General features: G+C 36.9%; 1 protein-coding gene across 1 annotated transcript in view; it reads left to right on the top strand.

The window, feature by feature from the left end:
- POF1B (POF1B actin binding protein) overlaps positions 1–18,605 on the top strand; it is a 122,534-nt gene that overhangs the window by 41,941 nt on the left and 61,988 nt on the right. The window contains 3 exon segments of the mRNA XM_037822817.1: positions 7,339–7,379; positions 14,357–14,387; positions 14,389–14,427. Of these exon segments, the coding sequence (XP_037678745.1) occupies positions 7,339–7,379; positions 14,357–14,387; positions 14,389–14,427 (111 nt within the window).

Genomic DNA, 18,605 nt, shown 5'->3' with positions numbered 1-18,605 from the left:
TCCTGGGCTTTTATTATTTGGGAGGTTTTTGAATTGATTCAATGTCTTTACAAGTTTAATTGTTACTAGCTTGTTGAGATCTTCTATTTCTTCTGAGCTCAGGGTAGGTAGTTTGTGTGTTCCTATGAATTTGTCCATTTCATCTAGGGTATCTCATTTATTGGCATACAGTTGTTCATAGCATCCTTTCATAGTCATTTTTATTTCAGCAGGGCTGGTAGTAATGCCCCCTTTTATATTTCTGATTTTTGTTATTTGTATACTTTCTCTTTTTTTTTCTTTGTCAATCTAACTAAAGTTTTGTCAATTTTTTAAATCTTTTCATGAGCCAACTTTTGGTTTTGTTGATTCTATTTTTTTTTTTTTGCTTTTGTATTTCATTTGTCTCCAATCTCATCTTTTTTATGTCCTTCCTTCTGCTCTTCTTGAGTTTAGTTTGCTCTTCTTTTTCTAGGTCTTCAATTTTTGTGGTTAGGTCTTTGATTTGAAGTATTTCTTCTTTTTAATGTAAAGATTTTGAACTATGAATTTCCCTGTCAGCACTGCTTTTGCTGTATCCCATAAGTTTTAGTATGTTGTATTTTCATTTTCTTTCACTTCAAGGTATTCTTAATTTTGTTTGTGATTTCCTCTTTAACCCATTGGATATTTAAGAGTATGTTGTTTAGTTTTCAGACATGTGAATTTTCCATTTCTCCCTCTGTTATTGAGTTCCATATTTATTCTGTTATGGTTAAAGAATATGTATTGTATGATTTCAGTATTTTTTAATTTATTAAGTCTTGTTTTGTGATGGTCTATCCTGGAGAATCTGTGGACACTTAAGAAGAATGTACACTCTGTTTTTCTTGGGTGAAGTGTTATATACATGTCTGTTAGGTCGTACCGGTTTAGAGTGTATCATTCAAGTCTTGTAATATCTTTACTGATCTTTTGACCTGATATTCTATTATTGAGAGTGATGCACTAATGTCTGCTATTATTAATGTAGAATGGTGCATTTCTCCCTTCAAATCTACATTTTGCTTCATATATTTTGGGCTCTTCTGTTAGGTGCATATGTATTTATAATTGTTACATCTTCCTGTTATGTTGTCCCCTTTATTGGTATATAATGACAATCTTTGTCCCTTGTAACTGTTTTTGACTTAACATCTATTTTATCTGATATTGATATAGTGACCCAGCTCTCTTTTGAGTACCACTTACATGGTATATTTTTTTCCATCCCTTCACTTTCAACCTACTTGTACCATTGAATTTAAGGTGAGTCTCTGGCAGACTGCATATAATTGGGTAGTGTTTTCATTTAATCCATTTTGCCAATCTGTACCTTTTGACTGGAGAGTTTAAACCATTTGCATTTAAAATCACTAATGATAATGCAGGACTTTCTTCTGCCATTTTATAATTTAGCCTTTTTAAGTCTTATTCCTTTGTTCCCTCAATTCTTCCATTAAGAATTTTTTTTTATGTGTTGCCCCATGTTAATTGCCTTCTCTTTTCCATCTTCATGTATTTTTTATCTCTTTTTGTTGTGGTTAACACTGAGCTCTAAATTTTACATCTTAAATATATAACAATCATATTTGGTTTGATACCAACTTATCTTCAGTAGTATACACATACACTTTTTCTATACCTTATATCCCAATATTTTTGTACTTGTTACCACTTATATCTTTGTACATTTTATGTTGAAAACCATAGATTTATCATTACTTTTTATGCACTTGCATTTTAGCACCAGTAGGAAGTAAAAATTGGAGATACATACTAAATAATACACTGCAATAATACTGGTATTTAAAATAACCAAAATGCTTACCATTACCCTGTCTTTATTTCTTTATGTCACTTTGAACCACTGTCTAGTGTCTTTTCCTTCCAGTATGAAGAAATCCCTTTAGCATTGCTTGTCAGTCAGAGTTAGTGGTGATGAGCTCTCTCAGCTTTTGTTTATCTGGGAATGTGTTACTCTCTCCTTCATTTTTAAAAGAGTGTTTCACTGGATATAAAATTCTTGGTTGGCAGTTGTTTCCTTTCAGCACTTTAAGTACTTCAACTGACATTTCTTTATGCTCTTCTAGTGTCTTCTTGATATCCTTTATCTCCTTGGCCAACTCACTGAAGTTATTTAGGAAATTTGTTTGAACATCTTTGATTAGTTGTTACAAATTCTGTGTCTCCTCCAGCTTCTTAATTTGATCATTTGACTTGGCCATATCTACTTACTTCTTCATATGGTTGTGATTTTTTGCTGGTTTCTTGGCATTTGATTATCTTGATAAGATTATTTTGAATGCTGGTTTCCGTCACTCATCTAATATTTTGTTTTTGCTTGGGTTTGTTTTGAAGGTCTCCTTTGGCACTTGGTTTGTCAGTCATCCCCAGCCAAACCAAGGCCAAGGCTTAACTCAAGGGGTACAGCCCTTTTCAGAAGACTGTTGGAGGCTGGGCAGAGGAGCAGCTTCCCAGACTGCACTTTCTCAGTCTTCTCAGAAGATGGCACTCTTGGGCCACCTCTTTCCTACAAGCTCACATCTCCCCATCTGCAACAGCCCACTGGGAAGCATCCAGAACAGTTGAAAATCCAGTCAAGGCTGCAGGCCCCTGGACATGCTAGAAGCCACCAGCTCTGGGAGGGAGGGGGTGTTAGGCACTGTGCACCATGGTGAAGACTGGCTTGTAAGTGCAATGGGTCTAGTGAGTCCCAAACTCCTGTATGGAAGGAATCTGGGCTGCAGGACTGAGAGGTTCAACTTCACCTGCAAGCAGACAGCGTAGGAGTGCTCTGCTTTTTACTGGCCAGCAAGAGCACCTCAGGGGTGGGAGAAGGGCACCTGGTGTTGCACTGCAGCTCTCACACCAGCCTCTCTCTCCATGTACACAGTAAGCACCCTGAGCCCCTGTGATGATAGGATCAAGGCAGTGGGACTGAGTCTCTCTTGCCAGTCAATTGTCAGATGGGCTCTTCTCTGTATTCCCCTCTCCTCCCAAGTGGCAGACTTGCAGACTCCCCCAAGTACAGATGCCTGCAGTGGGGTCTCTGTGTGTGGGTTCCCATGGGAATGCTAGGCTGTGGAACTGAGAGTGTTGCCTCTCCACTACTATGAAGCATGGGTGTACCACTTTTCAGCTGCCTGATCTGGCCATTGCATAGTGGCAGACCTTAGAGGTGGTCATGATTGAGTACACTCACCCCAATTTCTCAGTCACAGTTTCTTGACTTTTCCTTCCAGGTCTTCCTTATATAGTGCAAGAGGTCCTTCTCTGGTCACTAGGACACTGGAACCACTGTTCTGGTCATTTTCTGCCTGTTCTCTAGATTTATGATGGAGGAGTGAGTTCTGCCTATCCTATTCTGCCATCTTCCTGGAAGTCTACCAACCCACTTACTTCTTGCTTCCATGGTTTATGATGAGAAACCTGCACACAATCTATTTAGGACTCCCTTGTATGTAATATTTGCCTTTCTCTTGCAGCTTTCAGAACTCCCCGCTTGCCCTTTTAATTCAATAGTGCAATATTTATATGTTGGGATATGTTTTTCTTCATGTTTACCCTGTTTGGTGTTCCCTGTGCTTTTTGGATATGTTTATTCATGTTTTGGTATGTCTGGGAAATTCTCTGTCATTATTTCTTTGAATATTCCTTCTGACCCATTCCTCCTCCTTCTCATTGAGGGAATCCCACAATGTGCATATTCGTACGTATGATGGTGTCTCAGAGGTGTCTTAGGCTATTTTCTCATTTCGTGATTCTTATTTCTTTCTTCTCCTCAGCTTGACTCATGTCATGTGTCTTATCTTTGAAAACACTGATTCTTTCTTCTGTCAGCTACCATCTGCTCTCAAAACCCTCCTGGTAATTTTTCATTTCAGTTATTGTGGGCTGGAAGCCCAGTAGTTCTGTTTGGTTCTTTTCATAATTTGTATATCTTTACCAATATTTTCATATTGCTTATTCATTGTTTTCATGATATCCTTTATTTCTTTCTCTGTATTTTCTTTCATCTCCTTGAGTATTTTTTAGATCATTTTTTAAAAGTCTTTGGTATGTTTGCATTCTGGTGTTCTTCATTGGTGTTTTCTGGATTTTTATCCTCCTTCTTTGTACGGTCCATCATTTTTTCTTTGTCTTGTGCTCCATTGTTGCACATTGTACAATTTAACATTTTAAAATGTTAATTATGAAATTTATTCCCTGAAATGTCTGTTTCTTTATTTTGTAACCAGCTGGTGATAAGACAGATATTTTCTTGGGCTTCATGCCTCCTATCAGGAAGGTTGGTCCAAGGAGAATGCAGTGTATCTCAGTTTTCTCTGTCTTTCTGGTCCCATGTCTCTTCCTGGGATTTTCTTGTTTTGGAGTTCTCTCATTTACAGGATTTTGGTTGTCATCTCTGTTTCCCTGGAGACAGACATCCCTCTCTTAGGTGTTTGAAGCTGGCAAAACTTGACCCAGACTCTCTGCTGCTCTACATTTATATACACCTTTCTCATCTAAAGTTTCTTTTGCTTGGAGGGAAAACTTTGGGAGATGGGGCATGTCAGAGTGGACTTTTCCAAGTCCGTGTTTCCCAGCCAAAATAGGGCCAGGACCCCATGAAGTGGGTGCAGGCAGGCTCCAGCATGCCCTGGGGTAGGGATCAGGAAGGCTGTCAAGAGTTTCTTCTGTGGCTCCACAAAGCCAAGGTTCCTAGGCCTGCCCAAGTAATTTCAGTCCTCAACTATCTGCCCTCTTTGTCTGGGGCAGGTTGAAACAATGGCTGCCCTTAGAGCCTGGCCCTCAGCAATCCAAAGCCTCTAATCAAAAGCCATGATTAGTAATTGGCCATGCCCATCCCTGGCTTTGGGGAAGAGGACTTTTATGTCCCTTTCTGTCACCAGTGAACTACCAGGTAGCTGGAGTCCATGATGGCCTGCCATGAGTGTTGGTGCCAGTAACCACCATGCATAAGCAGCAATTTATTATTGTTTAATGTAATTTATCAGCCTCTTCCTCCTTCTCTTCCCTGGATGCTGCAGAGTATTCTTCTGGCCTCTAGAGTTTTGAAATATTTGTTTCAGACAGTTCTTGCTTATTTAATAATTTTTCTGGTGGAAAGACTGAGACCTTGAGCTCCCTACTGCACTATCTTCCTACTACCTCTCTAATTCCTCTTTTTAGTAGGACCATTTGAATAGGTTACTTCAGTTAAGGCATGGCCCACCTCAATCAGGATTGGTCTTATTCTTTTTATTGGAGTCCTTTATAAGTGGAATGAAAGTCAGTCATGGAGATAGCCACAGAGGTAGCAGCCAAAATGTTAACATCAATGAAATCCAGAAGAGAAAGGAGAGACTGGGAGACACAAACATGTGCCTTGTGGTGCAACAAGCTTAGAACTAACAATCACCAGCAGCGAGACCCAGAATGCCAGTGTTTCAAAAGAAATCATTGCCTTGATAATGGCTTGATTTGGCTTGCTCTACATCTGAAAACCATGAGCAAATAAATTCCCACTGTCTAAGCAAAGCTATTGCATGGTATTTGCTTGATAAGTCCAGAAAACTAAAACAGATTTTCGTACCAGGAGATTGGGGATTTGCTATTGAAAATACCACTAATACGGAAACAGCTTTGGAATTGAGTAAGGGGCAGAGGCTGGAGGAATTGTGAGGGTTCAAAAATGAGTAAAAGCTATATAGAAAGTTTGTATCATCTTAGAGAATTCATAAATCATCATGAACAGAATGTTGGGAGAAATATGGATGTTAAAAGTAGTTCCAGTGATGTCTTGGAAGGAAATTATAAATGTGTTTTTGGAAATGGGAGGGGGGCAATCCTTGTTTTAAAGTGCAGAGAACTTGGTGAAATTGAGTTATCATGTCAGATGAAAGGCAGAACTTGAAAGTTATGAACTTGATGTTTAGCTGAGGAGATTTCCAAGCTAAGCATGGAACTTGCAACCTCATTTCTCCTTGCAGCTTATAGTGAAATTAGAGAGGAAAGGAATAAATTGAGAACTGAACTTCTAGGCACAAAGAAATCAGAAATTGGTGGTTTGAAAAATTCTGAGCCTATCCAAATAGTATGTTGAGACTACAGCTAGAAGTGGCTCTATGAAGGACATCCCTGGTCCTCCAGATAGCGAGTCCCTGGAGAATAGGGTTCTGTGTGAGGGTTTAACTTAACATGGAACCAATGAGCTATTTCAGAGGAAGTCAGGATTGGGAATGCAGTTATGAAGGAAGGATCTGTGGAAAGTCCTATTGTCTGATTATTGGACTTCTGTGAACTACATGCAAAGCCGAGAAGGTTTTTGCAAGATTTGTATAAGTGGACCTATTGCAAGCTTGGACTTAAAGGAACAGAGAAGGACAAATGAGGAAGAATTACTTCAACAGTACAGCCACAGGAGTCAAGGTCTAGACCAAAGAGTTCTCTTTGGTCCAAGAGAGTAGGCCCACCCATGTGTGTGGAAAGGTTGTATCTGCCTCTGTACTTGGAGATGATGGGCCTTCTGCATTGTTCCAGAATAGTGTTAACTCCCCAATGTTCAGAGACATTGGGACCTGTGCCCTGTCATTCTCAGAAAGCCTGGCTGCCACCTCAGTGCTCAGAGAGGGTGAGGCCTGTGCCCCAGCATTTGAAGGTAGCCTGACTGCCATCCCAGTATTTGTTGAGGGTGGAGTCTTCACCCCAGTGTTCAGGGAGAGAATGGCTGCTATCTAAGCATTTGGAAAGGGAGGGGCTGCCATTCTATCAGGCCAAGATGATGAAACATAGATCCATAGATGACATTCAGACCTTGAAATCTAATGAACTTTTCCCTGCCAGGCTTTGGAATTCTTCTAATATCTACTTATTGTAATGGGAATGCCTATCCCATTCCTGTCCCTCCCTTGTATGTTGGAAGCAGATAACTTGTTTTCTAATTTCACAGATCTACATACAGTGGGGAATTGTGCCCCAAGAAAGACCACACCCATAACCGATTTTGAGACTTTGTACTTAGCATTGTTACCAAAAGAATTTAGGTTTAGGGGGTGTTGTGATGAAATTAATGTATTTTGCATGTAGAAATAACATGTCTTTTAGGTGTTCAGAGTGTGGAGTGTGGTGATTTTGAGCTTTAGGTACCCCAGAAAAACACACTCTTAAAGTTAATCCATTCTTGATGGGTTTGAAACCATTGTAAGTAGGACACTTTGATGAGGTTACTTCAGTTAATGTGTGGCTCACCTCAATCAGCATGGGTCTTAATCCTATTACTGTGGTACTTTATAAGCAGAATGAAGTTCAGACATAGAGATAGCCACACGGGGAGGAGCCAAAAGCTTAACATCAAAGGAACCCAGAAGAGAATACAGACCAAGGATAGCAGGCAGCCAGCCACAGAATGCTATTTTTTGCAAAGAAAGCGTCACCTTTATGGTGCCTTGATTTATTCTTTCTCTTAACTTCAAAGCTGTGAAAAAATAAATTGCCATTGTCTACATTGACACACTGCATGGTATTTGCTTGAGCAGCCCAGGAAACTTATATTATTAAAAACCAATGCTAAGGGGCAAGATGGTGGCATGGAGAAAAGTGGAATTTAGTTAGCCCCCTGGAAAAGCTAATGAGCAACCAGGAACAACTAGTAAATAATTTGGAATAACTGCTGGGGGACAACCATGACTGTTGTACACCAACCAGGATTGGCAGGAATGCCTGAGATCACAGCATAAAACCTATAAGTAAAAACTGTGGAATGGTGCTGGGAGTCCCCTTCCCCCATGGAAGGCTTTGCTATAAAACCTTGCTGCAGTGGAAGGCAGCACTTTCCCAGCAAGTGAATGTAGCTCAACCAAGTTCCAACTGGGGTTTTCATTAACAAAAGTGGATTGCTGAATACAAGTTACAAACCCCCAACATGCAGACAGAGGCTTTTAGTGATGACTGACTTTAAAGTATAAGAAGACTCATCTGTCCTGGGACGGGGAGTCTATAAGACCAGGTGCTACCTCTGACTGATGAGTGACACTGAAGGGTTGTGTAGTAGCCTTAAAAGGGAGCTTTCTGTCCCTTTTTCTCTCTCTCAACCAGAGGGGCTCAGAGGAGACAGCCACGGTCATTATCAGTTCGCAGAAATCTGACAGAGATGGGTGAAAATAGCAGAGACACAGAGGCAATTTAAATGCAGGTAATAAATCCCTAGGGGGTGTATCTTCCCTAAGAGTAAGGAAGTGGAGCTGAGCTTTCCCTTCAGAACTGGACCCCAGAGACTGGGGGAAAACAGCCAAAACAGAAACTGAAGGGGCCACACCTCCTTACACCTGTTGGGAGCAGCAGGTTGACAGGCGCGACCCATTGTTCAGGTTAGGAAAAGCACAGTGACTGGAATCCTAATAGGAAAGTCTGTCATTCCTCTAAGATACACCCCTGAATATAACCCTATTCTGAGACCTGAACTCGTTCTGGTATGCAAAAACCTGACTGGGGTAACCAAAGAAACCAGATGCCTAGAAAATAGAAAACTACAATCTATACTAGGAAAAATGAAGATATAGCCCATTCAAAGGAACAAACTTACACCTCAGTCAAGATACAATTGAAATATTTTTTCACTTTAAGAAAACAATCTATTAAAGATTTTCAAAGAAATATGCTAAATCAAATCAAAAACCAAATCAAGTTCAGGGAAGATATAACAAAATATAAAGAAAACCCTAGCAAACATAAGGTAGAAATCAGAAGTTAGAAAAAACTGGCAGAATCTATGGAAATGAAAGGCACAACACAAGAGATGAAAAACACAATGGAGACATACAATAGCAGATCCCAACAGGCAGAAGAAAACACTCAGGAACTGGAGAACAAGACACCTGAAATCCTATGTGCAAAAGAATAGATAGGGAAAAGAATGGAAAAATATGAGCAACATCTCAGGGAACTGAGTGACAACATGAAGTGCAGGAATGTACATGTCATGGGTGTCTTAGAAGGAGAAGAGAAAAGAAAAGGGGCAGAAGCAATAATAGAGAAAATAATCAATGAAAATTTTCCATCCCTTATGAAAGACATAAAATTACAGATCCAAGAAGTGCAGCATACCCAAACAGAATAGATATGAATAGAACTATGCCAAGACACTTAATAATCAGATTATCATTCATCAAAGACAAAGATAGAATCCTTAAAGCAGCAAGAGAAAATTGATCCGTCACATACAAAGGAAGGTTGATAAGACTATGTGTGGATTTCCCATTAGAAACCATGGAGGCAAGAAGGGGGTGGTGTGATATATTTACGATACTGAAAGAGAAAAGCTGCCAACCAAGAATCCTATATTTGACAAAACTGTCCTTCAAATATGAGGGAGAGTTTAAAATATTATCTGACAAACAGACAATGAGAGAGTTTGTGAACAAGATACCTGCACTACAGGAAATACTAAAGGGAGCACAACAGACTGATAGGAAAAGACAGGAGTGAGAGGTTCGGAACACAATTTTGGGTGATGGTAGCACAGCATTGTAAGTAAACTGAACAAAGTTGGCTGTAAATATGGTTGAAAGAGGAAGGTTAGGAGCATATGGGACACCAGAAGGAAAGAGGAAAGATGAAGACTGGGACTGCATGACTCAGTGAAACCTAGAGTGGTCAACAATTGTGATAAAATGTACAAATATGTTTTTAGATGAGGGAGAATAAATGAATGTCAACTTTGCAAGGTGTTAAAAATGGGGTGACATTAGGGAAAAAATACAGTCAAAGCAAACAAGAGACTATAGTTAACAGAAACATTGTATTATGCTTCCTTTAATGTAACAAAGGCAATATACCAAAGCTAATAGCATTTAAGAGGAGGATATAAGGGAGGGGTGTGGGACTTCTTGGCATTGATGATGTTGTCTGACTCTTTATTCTACCTTAGTTTGATGCTGTCTTTCCTTTTGTTGCTTCCTAGCTATCATGTTTTTATTTTTCTCTCTTTTTTTTTCTTTTTCTTTCGTCTCTCTACTTTCTTTGACTCTTCCTCCATCTTTGTGGAATAAATGGAGATGTCCTTATATAGTGGTGATGGTGGTGAATATATAAATATATGAGTATACAGGGAACCATTGATTGTTTGCTTAGGACAGAAAGTATGGTGGGTGAACAAAACCATCTTAAAAAATGGATTGATGAAGAAAACTTGAGGGCACTACATTGAGTGAAATAAGTCAGACACATAAGGAAACATATTGCAGGGTCTCACTGATACGAACTAATTATAATATGTACACTCATTGACATGAACTATAGGTTACCAGGATATAGAGTGAGGCTAAAGAATGGGGAGAGGTTGCTTAATATGTGCATAATGTTCAACTAGGTTGGACTTAAATGTTTGGAACTGGACAGAGGTGATGGTAGCACGTTATTGTGAGAATAACTAGCAGTGCTTAATGGTACGTGATTGTGTTAGAAAGGGGAAGCTTAGAGGCACATATGTCACCAGAAGGAAAGTTGGAGGTTAAATATGGGAATGTATAAAACAGTGAATCTTGTGGTGGACAATCTCCATGATTAACTCTATGAATATTAGAAATCTCTTTCATGAACTAGAACAAATGTATGACACTAGAAAGAGAAGTTAATAATAGAGAGGCATATAGGGAAAATATGCCTTTTGCAAACAATATACTACAGTTAGTAGTATCTTAATGTTCTTTCATCAACATAACAAATGTTCTATACCAATTGTGATGGTTTAAATGTATTATGTCCCCCCAAATGCCTTTATCTTTGATGCAATCTTGTGTGGGCAGACATATTAGTGTTGATTAGATTGTAATTCTTTGATTGAGGGTTTCCATGGAGATGCGACACACCAAGTGTAGATGATTAGTTTACTAGAGCACTATATAGGCTCAGAGAGAAGGAGCAAGCTGGCTACAGCCAAGAGGGACACTTTGAAGAACACACAGGAGCTGAGAGAGGAGTTGCAGCTTACGCAGACACTGTGGAGATGATTTTGAAAGCAGACTTTTGCTCCAGAGAAGCTAAGAGAGGACAAATGCTCCAAGAGCAACTAAGATTGACATTTTTGAGGAGTTTCAGCCTAGAGAGGAATGTCCTGGGAGAAAGCCATTTTGAAACAGAACTCTGGATCAGATGCCAGCCATGTGCCTTCCCAGCTAACAGCGGTTTTCTGGATGCCATTGGCCATCCTACAGTGGAGGTACCCAATTGTTAACACCTTATCTTGTACACTTTATGGCCTTAAGACTGTAACTTTGAAACCAAATAAACCCCCTTTATAAAAGCCAATCCATTTCTGGTGTTGTGTGAAAAGGCAGCATTAGCAAACCAGAACATCAATACTATGAATCAATAATCGGGGAGGTGGTTAAGAGTATGGGAGGTTTTGAGTTTTCATTTTTTGTCTTTATTTCTTTTCTGGAATAATGAAAATGTTCTAAAAATTGAAAAAAAAATAATTGTGGTGATGGATGCACAGCTGTTATGATGGTACCATGGGCAATTGATTGTGCACTTTGAATCTTTGGATAATCGTATGGTATATGAACAATCTCAATAAAATTAAATTAAGAAAACCAGTGCCATTTGCACATTACAAATTACAGATTAAAGGTACTTCAAAATACATTATTTTACTTGACAACAAGTACCCTACATTATGGTCCTTATGATAAGGAAACTTTGTTGCAGAGAGGGTAAATATCTTACCTAAACTCACACAAGTAGGTGATGGAGGCAAAACTGACACCTAGGTTTTATGACTCCATATTTTTTCCTATTATACCTGCTTCCACTGATCTTAGTAGTCAAATCCAATGGAATTATTGTAGTTCAAATCCTATCTAATTTGTAATTATCATCTGTTTGACCTCTCTGAAGCATTTATACTTTCAACTTCCTACTCTTTCTGAAAATTTATCTTCTCTTGAATTCTATGACACTTTATTCTGCTGATTCTTTAGATTTGTCTATTTATATCTTTAGCCTACATATGCTTTTTCAGTGACTGCATGGTTTTAACTAGCACTTCTAATTAGATGGTTCTGAAATGTAGATCTGCAGCTTTGGAATCCTCCACCAGTTCCAGATCTCTGTTTTCAATTGCATGCTGTGCATCAATTCCTGAATGTCTTACCAGCACATTTTTATAAAAGGGCTTCTTCAGCAGTTCTTTGCAATCATTTAACACATGTTAGAGGACTTACCATGTACTACGTATTTTGTCAACTGTTACAAAGACCAAAAACATGAATCAGGCCTAGATTCTTATCAGAAGCATGTAAAAACGCAATGTGTCCCAATTTTCCCTGTTTTTGTTTTTGGCATCATTGACTAAGTGTTAGACTGCTCAGATTCAAGATCTCAGGTTCATCTTTGAAAAGTACTATACTTCATTTTTAAGACAATCTACTAACTGTTCTCCTCACCTGTACTATCTCCCCTTTCTGATTAATATTTCTGAAGTAGACTTCTATTCACCTCATACCCCCATTTAAAAGCACACAAAGGCCTGCAGAACCAAGGTTCATCTGCCAAGTATGGCCCTACTTAACTTTTTCAAACCTTGGTGAATCAATTTATTTTGTTTCCTTCCCTGGGAAAACTAATTTCTTCCATCTCTTCATATCCAAATTCTACCTCATCCTTCTGTCATATGTTACCTGATCCAAGTAACCTATGTGAGCATTGACGGATGGAAGTCAATTTTTCCTCCTCTGAATTCCATCCCATAAGTTCTTTCTCTGTACCTCTTATGGCACCATCGCTCTCTACCATGTATTATAGATGATTCTGTTCATGTATTATCTAGACCAAGAATTGGCAAACATTTTCTATGAAGGGTCAAGTAGTAAACATCTTAGGCTTTGCTGGTTACATAGGATCTCTGCTTTTGTTTTTCATTGGCAGTCCTTTAAAAGTCTATAAAACATTCTTACCTGGAGGGCAGTTAAAAAAAAACAACAGGCTGCTGGCTGTAGTATTAAATGTAAATGCTTTTGGTAATAATGTAGGTGTGATTCATGTTTGCTTGCCTCATAGGACTTAGAAAAGTACATTATGCATAGTAATCCCTTAAACACGTGTTATGTGATTGCAAACAACTACCAAAGAGACTCATACAAATAAATAAACAAAAAATAGCTTCTAGTATAATCTTTTCAAATATATTTAAGGATATATGTATATCCTTAGATTTAATAATTCATCAGCTAGTCAAATTTAGTTTGTGTTTGCTTTATTGAATTATCAGAAACATTTAGCTAAAGCATATTCAAATTTGAACAATAACAAGTATATAGCTTTGTGTTCTAGAGAATCTTGCTTTGTCAACAATCAGTATGTTAGTCCAGTTGTTCTAAGAGGTTTCAAAATAGTGGACTACAACAATGCTAGTAAATTCTGCTAATTTTAAAATAGTGCTAAACAAATTAACTGATCCCAGGTTTGGCCATCCCATCTTCTGTACTGTTCCCATATATTATAAAAATAAATGAATGCAATTTTTGGTTTGTAACAGAACAATCCTAACTCCCCCTACACAAGTAAAATCTCGTATTAAAACCAAAAGAAGGGAAAAAAGATATAGTGCACATTACATTTATTTTAGACTCTTGGCCTGATTCTCATTAACTCTTTCCTGGTTTCTTTAAGATCTTGGACATGTCACCAGTCTATTGGCTGACATCTTGTAAGCACTTGGCTAATCCCACAGCAATTTAGTTGATTATATGGAGATACAGTAGCTCTGAAAGCCTCTACTCTGTTCTCAGTATTTAAAACATATGTTGCACCCAGAGTCATAGCATTGATTTTAATCACAAATGAGAATTGCACACTTCGAGGGTACCCAAATTGAGTTCCAATAAAAAATATTTAATATAGTTCTGCCTACTTTATGGCTCAGTGTTCCTAAATTACATTTATTTTACAGTTTTCCCATAATATTTTGCAGGGAAAGAAATCTACCAGTGAACTCAATTTAAATCATATTGACCTTATGCTTGTCTACTTGAGAAGAAACTCATTATATCTTGCCTTAGGAAAAGAAACAAAGATTATTCTTCACAGCACCTTGAAATCTCCCCAAAAGACTTTGATAGGCTAAGGAAAATGTAATAGGTGAGATTCAGTTTGTCCTATTTGAGAAAATGGACTATATCGTTATTTCCTTACCTTACTTCTCTCAGAATCTTTTTAGGATTTCATTTCACTCTCCTCCAAAAGTCTGCCACTATCTCAGATCCTATTAAAGACTGATGTTTGCTTATATTAAGGTTCCTCTGTAAAGGTAACTTTCAAAGTAAAACACAATATTTGCTGGCTTTGTAGGAATCACTGTCTCCATTCCTAAAAGGAGTTTCTTCTCAGGAAACAATGTTATTTATGAAAAAAACAATAAGAAAAGTAGAGAAGCTAAACGCAAATCAGGTCAGTAGTATTTGTTTTAATATTTGTTTTGTAGGTGTATAATTTTGAATTATGAATATTTTGATAGAGTTAAACTGAATTTCAATTGCCAAGTGCCAAGCAAGATTACCATGAGTCAAAATAATTCCATATTATGTGTACAGCCCTTCATACTCTCTTATACTTGCACATTCATTTTCTCATGTAAAGTACTTTTGTCCCTGTTTTACTGAAAGGAAAACTGAAGTAAAGATATGTGAAGTCACATAGGAAATTAATAGTAGAATATGAATTCAATGTAGATATTCCAATTCCTTATATGTGTCTTTCAAACTGGCCTACAAAAATCATAATTTAAAACATAATTTTTCTCTAATTCTTTTAATAGCAAATGAAATTTAAATAAGTTTTTAAAATAGTTCAGATATGTAAAACAGTATAAACTGTAAAAAAAATCTGGAAAACTAAAGTTTTAAGATATATTTTCAAAAATTCATTAAGCTTAATTGAGAAACCAAACACAGATTGCAAAACTGCAGCAAGGCATCTAGAACCCCAAGCTGTTCAGGTAGCAGAGGTTTCACACTCATCTGCTCAGTGAATATAAGCATGTCCAGCCCAGACTAATCCTGAATTGGGCTTTGTTGTCTCTTGGCCTTTCTTCAACTAATGAAGTTAAATAATATCAAATGAATGTTGATCACAAAATCATTTTTCTCATTTACAAATGAAACTATCTAAAATATTCTAAATTTCCCTTTTTAAACTTCCAGGAAGAAGAATGTCTTATTTTTATGAACACTTATAAGTAGTTATTACCAGATTTTTAATAACTAATACATTATTACTTATTTGATGCCCAATAAATATTCGTTGAAATGGAGTAAACTCGCAGAATCAGAAAGCAGATTAAGATTCTGGTCTGCTTGGTAATTTGGATGTAATCCGAAGGGTTCTGTATGGCACAATAGAACCTATATCTTCCAGAGGAGCAACAGGATATTTCTGGATTATGATACCAAGTAAAGAAAATTCATTAAGTATGTCTGTTCTTCAAGACACTTTCCACAAGCTGTAACATTATAGCACCTGTCCTTTATCCTACTAGACTTCCAAAACAGTACATTGACACATGTTAAATAGTAAGGGATGTTTGAAGCACATCATTTCACGCTGTTTCCAACTTCTTTCTTCAAGAAGTATGAACAGTTTTCCTGATCTTGATCTCTAGAATAAGAGGTTGAATACCCTGTACATTATTATTGCTATACAGTTGGAATAATTAGAGTTCTTTTGAGAGAATGCTGCTGCTACTTTGTATTAATTTGCATATTTACTTGTTTAAGCCCACTTTTTCTTATTAATGACTTAAATGATTTGGGGGGTTTGGAACTGCCATGAGAGGCCCCCCAAGGTAAAAGGAACCATGCAGATGGAACAAGTTACAACTTTATCCTAATTGAGTTTCATCAGAATTGGAAATACAATTGGGCAAGCTGGTTAAATCCAAAGTCTGTATGAGCCTTCTTACTATCACATAAGATTAGTTCAAATAAAACTAACCCTTAGGAGATGGAACCTGCTCAGAAAAGAGGTCTTTGTAGTAGAAATGTGGTAAAACGGTATCAGTTGCAAGATAATTATCCATTTCATATGATTTTTTGCTCTAAATCATTTTCTCCATCAAACAAAAATATGATAAATAAGAAATGTTTGATCTCTTGTATTTTGAAAATTCAGCTGGTGATATGCTTAAAAATATGAGTAATATATGAAAATCTTGGTTTAGAACAATAATTTCAGAGTCAAGTGTGAGAACTGAAAACTGAAAACCTGCTAAGAATTCAGTGGTAGCAATGAGTGGTTCAAAGGCCAAATAAGCCCAGGCAAGGCACCCCAGATGGCAGGATTGCCAGCGCTCTATTCAAGACTCAACAGATACATTAACGAAGGAAGATAATTGAGAAATTGCTTTTGTCTTCTTTATTGCCCTCTGTTGATAGGTCTTAGTCTTTCAGTCTGACTTTATCCCAATTCATTATGTGAAGGCATTTTGTAACATAAAAGAACAGATAGTACATTCACCCCCCAAAATTGTACAAAATTGCTAATAGCTCATAGTCAGACCTTTCCTAAACTTTCTTAGTGTTAGCATAGCTGTAAGCAAGTCATATTTAACAAGAGTCTGGAGAAAATGATTCGATTAACTGATTCTTTGACCTTTATTATCTATGTGACTATCAAAGACAACTTATATTTGTAAAATGCGTCACTTTAGTTTCTCTTTCTTTCTAAATATTTTATGTATTATTATTGAAAATGCAATTTGCATACATGGTAAAAAGTTTCACACAGTATAGAAAGGAATACAGTGAAAAATAAGCCTCCTTATCCTGACCCTCTCATCCCCCAGTTCCTCTTCACAAAGGCAGCTGCTTTTAAAAGTTTTTTGGTTTATGTATATAAAAGCTATTATATATATTTGTAAATATATATGTAGGTGCATTTTTAAAAAATGTTACACTGGGGGACATACTGTATTCATTATTTGCACCTTGCTTTTTTCATTTAATATAGCTTGTAAATTGTTACATATAAAAATTTTTAAGTTTTAAATATTTTACTTTATTAATATAGGCTAGCTTTCCAGTCAAAAGGAAATAGAAAATTGAATTTATAGTTTCAAAGCTAATTGTATGTATAAGAATGTAGCATAATGATTCAAAATAGAGTATATTTCCTTTCAAAACAGGCTTTCAGATGCCTTTTATGAAAGTAGAATAACATAGCAAATTTACATTCTTTGGAAATCTCCCAAACTGAAGTAACCACAATCTTTTCTTATTCTGTGCTCTATACTTATCAGAAAAATCCATGACAAATAAACAAGCAGATAGCAAAGATTTAGTTTAAAAACAAATCCCAGGATATCTTGAGGGTAGCATAAATTCAGCCTGATATACCAAAAGAGCTAGAAATGATGAGTTCCAGTCCCAATTTTGCCATCAGCTAGCTGTGTCATTATGAGTAAATAATCCTACTCCTGTGGACCTTGAGGTTTTTTTTCCACCTTTAAAATAAAGGGGGTGGTTGTAGATAAAGGTAAGGAGCATGATGATGATTACAATAAATGTTAATTACCCACCTTCTCTGTACTAGGCACTTTATAGGCATTAATTATTTCATTTCCTCCTTGCAGCAACTTTATGAGGCATGTGCTATCTCCACTTTTACAAATGAAGAAATTGAGGCCCATAAAGGTTGTGTATATAGTTGTCCAAGATCACAAACTAAGTGGTAGAATCAGAGTTAGAATTTATGTTTTCTGGTTCCAAAACTGCAGTCACTGTTTCTCAATCTTTTTTCTTAATTCTTGCCCATTTTCATAAGTATAAGGGCTCCAGCTTCCCCTCACTGTGATTTGAATACACTTCCTGGCATTGAGAATCACTACATTATATTATTTACTAATTTTATATCCATCTGCATCTTCAGTATTATGGTATTATTATGTAATTATACCCTGAAGAGACTGTTGAATCATCAAAGAAAGACTGATTAATATTAATATTCCTTATAGTTTTGCTGTTAAGTATAACTGGAATATGAATTTAATTGGAATATTCAATTCACTGGTCAATCTAGGCAAGTATTTGGATGGTCACAGCCACCTGATCAAATAAAAATACAGTTAAATACAACTTCTCCTAATGGAACAATTTGAAACAATAATATATCACTTATTAAAACTAAAAACCATGGATGAACCTTGAAGACATAATGCTGAGCGAAATAAGCCAGGCACAAAAAGAGAAATATTATATGCTACCACTAATGTGAACTTTGAAAAATGTAAAACAAATGGTTTATAATGTAGAATGTAGGGGAACTAGCAGTAGAGAGCAATTAAGGAAGGGGGAACAATAATCCAAGAAGAACAGATAAGCTATTTAACGTTCTGGGGATGCCCAGAAATGACTATGGTCTGTTAATTTCTGATGGATGTAGTAGGAACAAGTTCACTGAAATGTTGCTATATTATGTAACTTTCTTGGGGTAAAGTAGGAACATGTTGGAAGTTAAGCAGTTATCTTAGGTTAGTTGTCTTTTTCTTACTCCCTTGCTATGGTCTCTTTGAAATGTTTTTTTATTGTATGTTTGTTTTCTTTTTAACTTTTTTTTTCATACAGTTGATTTGA

The sequence above is a fragment of the Choloepus didactylus genome, chromosome Y, assembly GCF_015220235.1.
Source record: "Choloepus didactylus isolate mChoDid1 chromosome Y, mChoDid1.pri, whole genome shotgun sequence".
Taxonomy (NCBI): Eukaryota; Metazoa; Chordata; class Mammalia; order Pilosa; family Megalonychidae; genus Choloepus; species Choloepus didactylus.
Note: the sequence above shows the minus strand (reverse complement) of the source record. Positions and strands in the feature narration are given on the sequence as shown.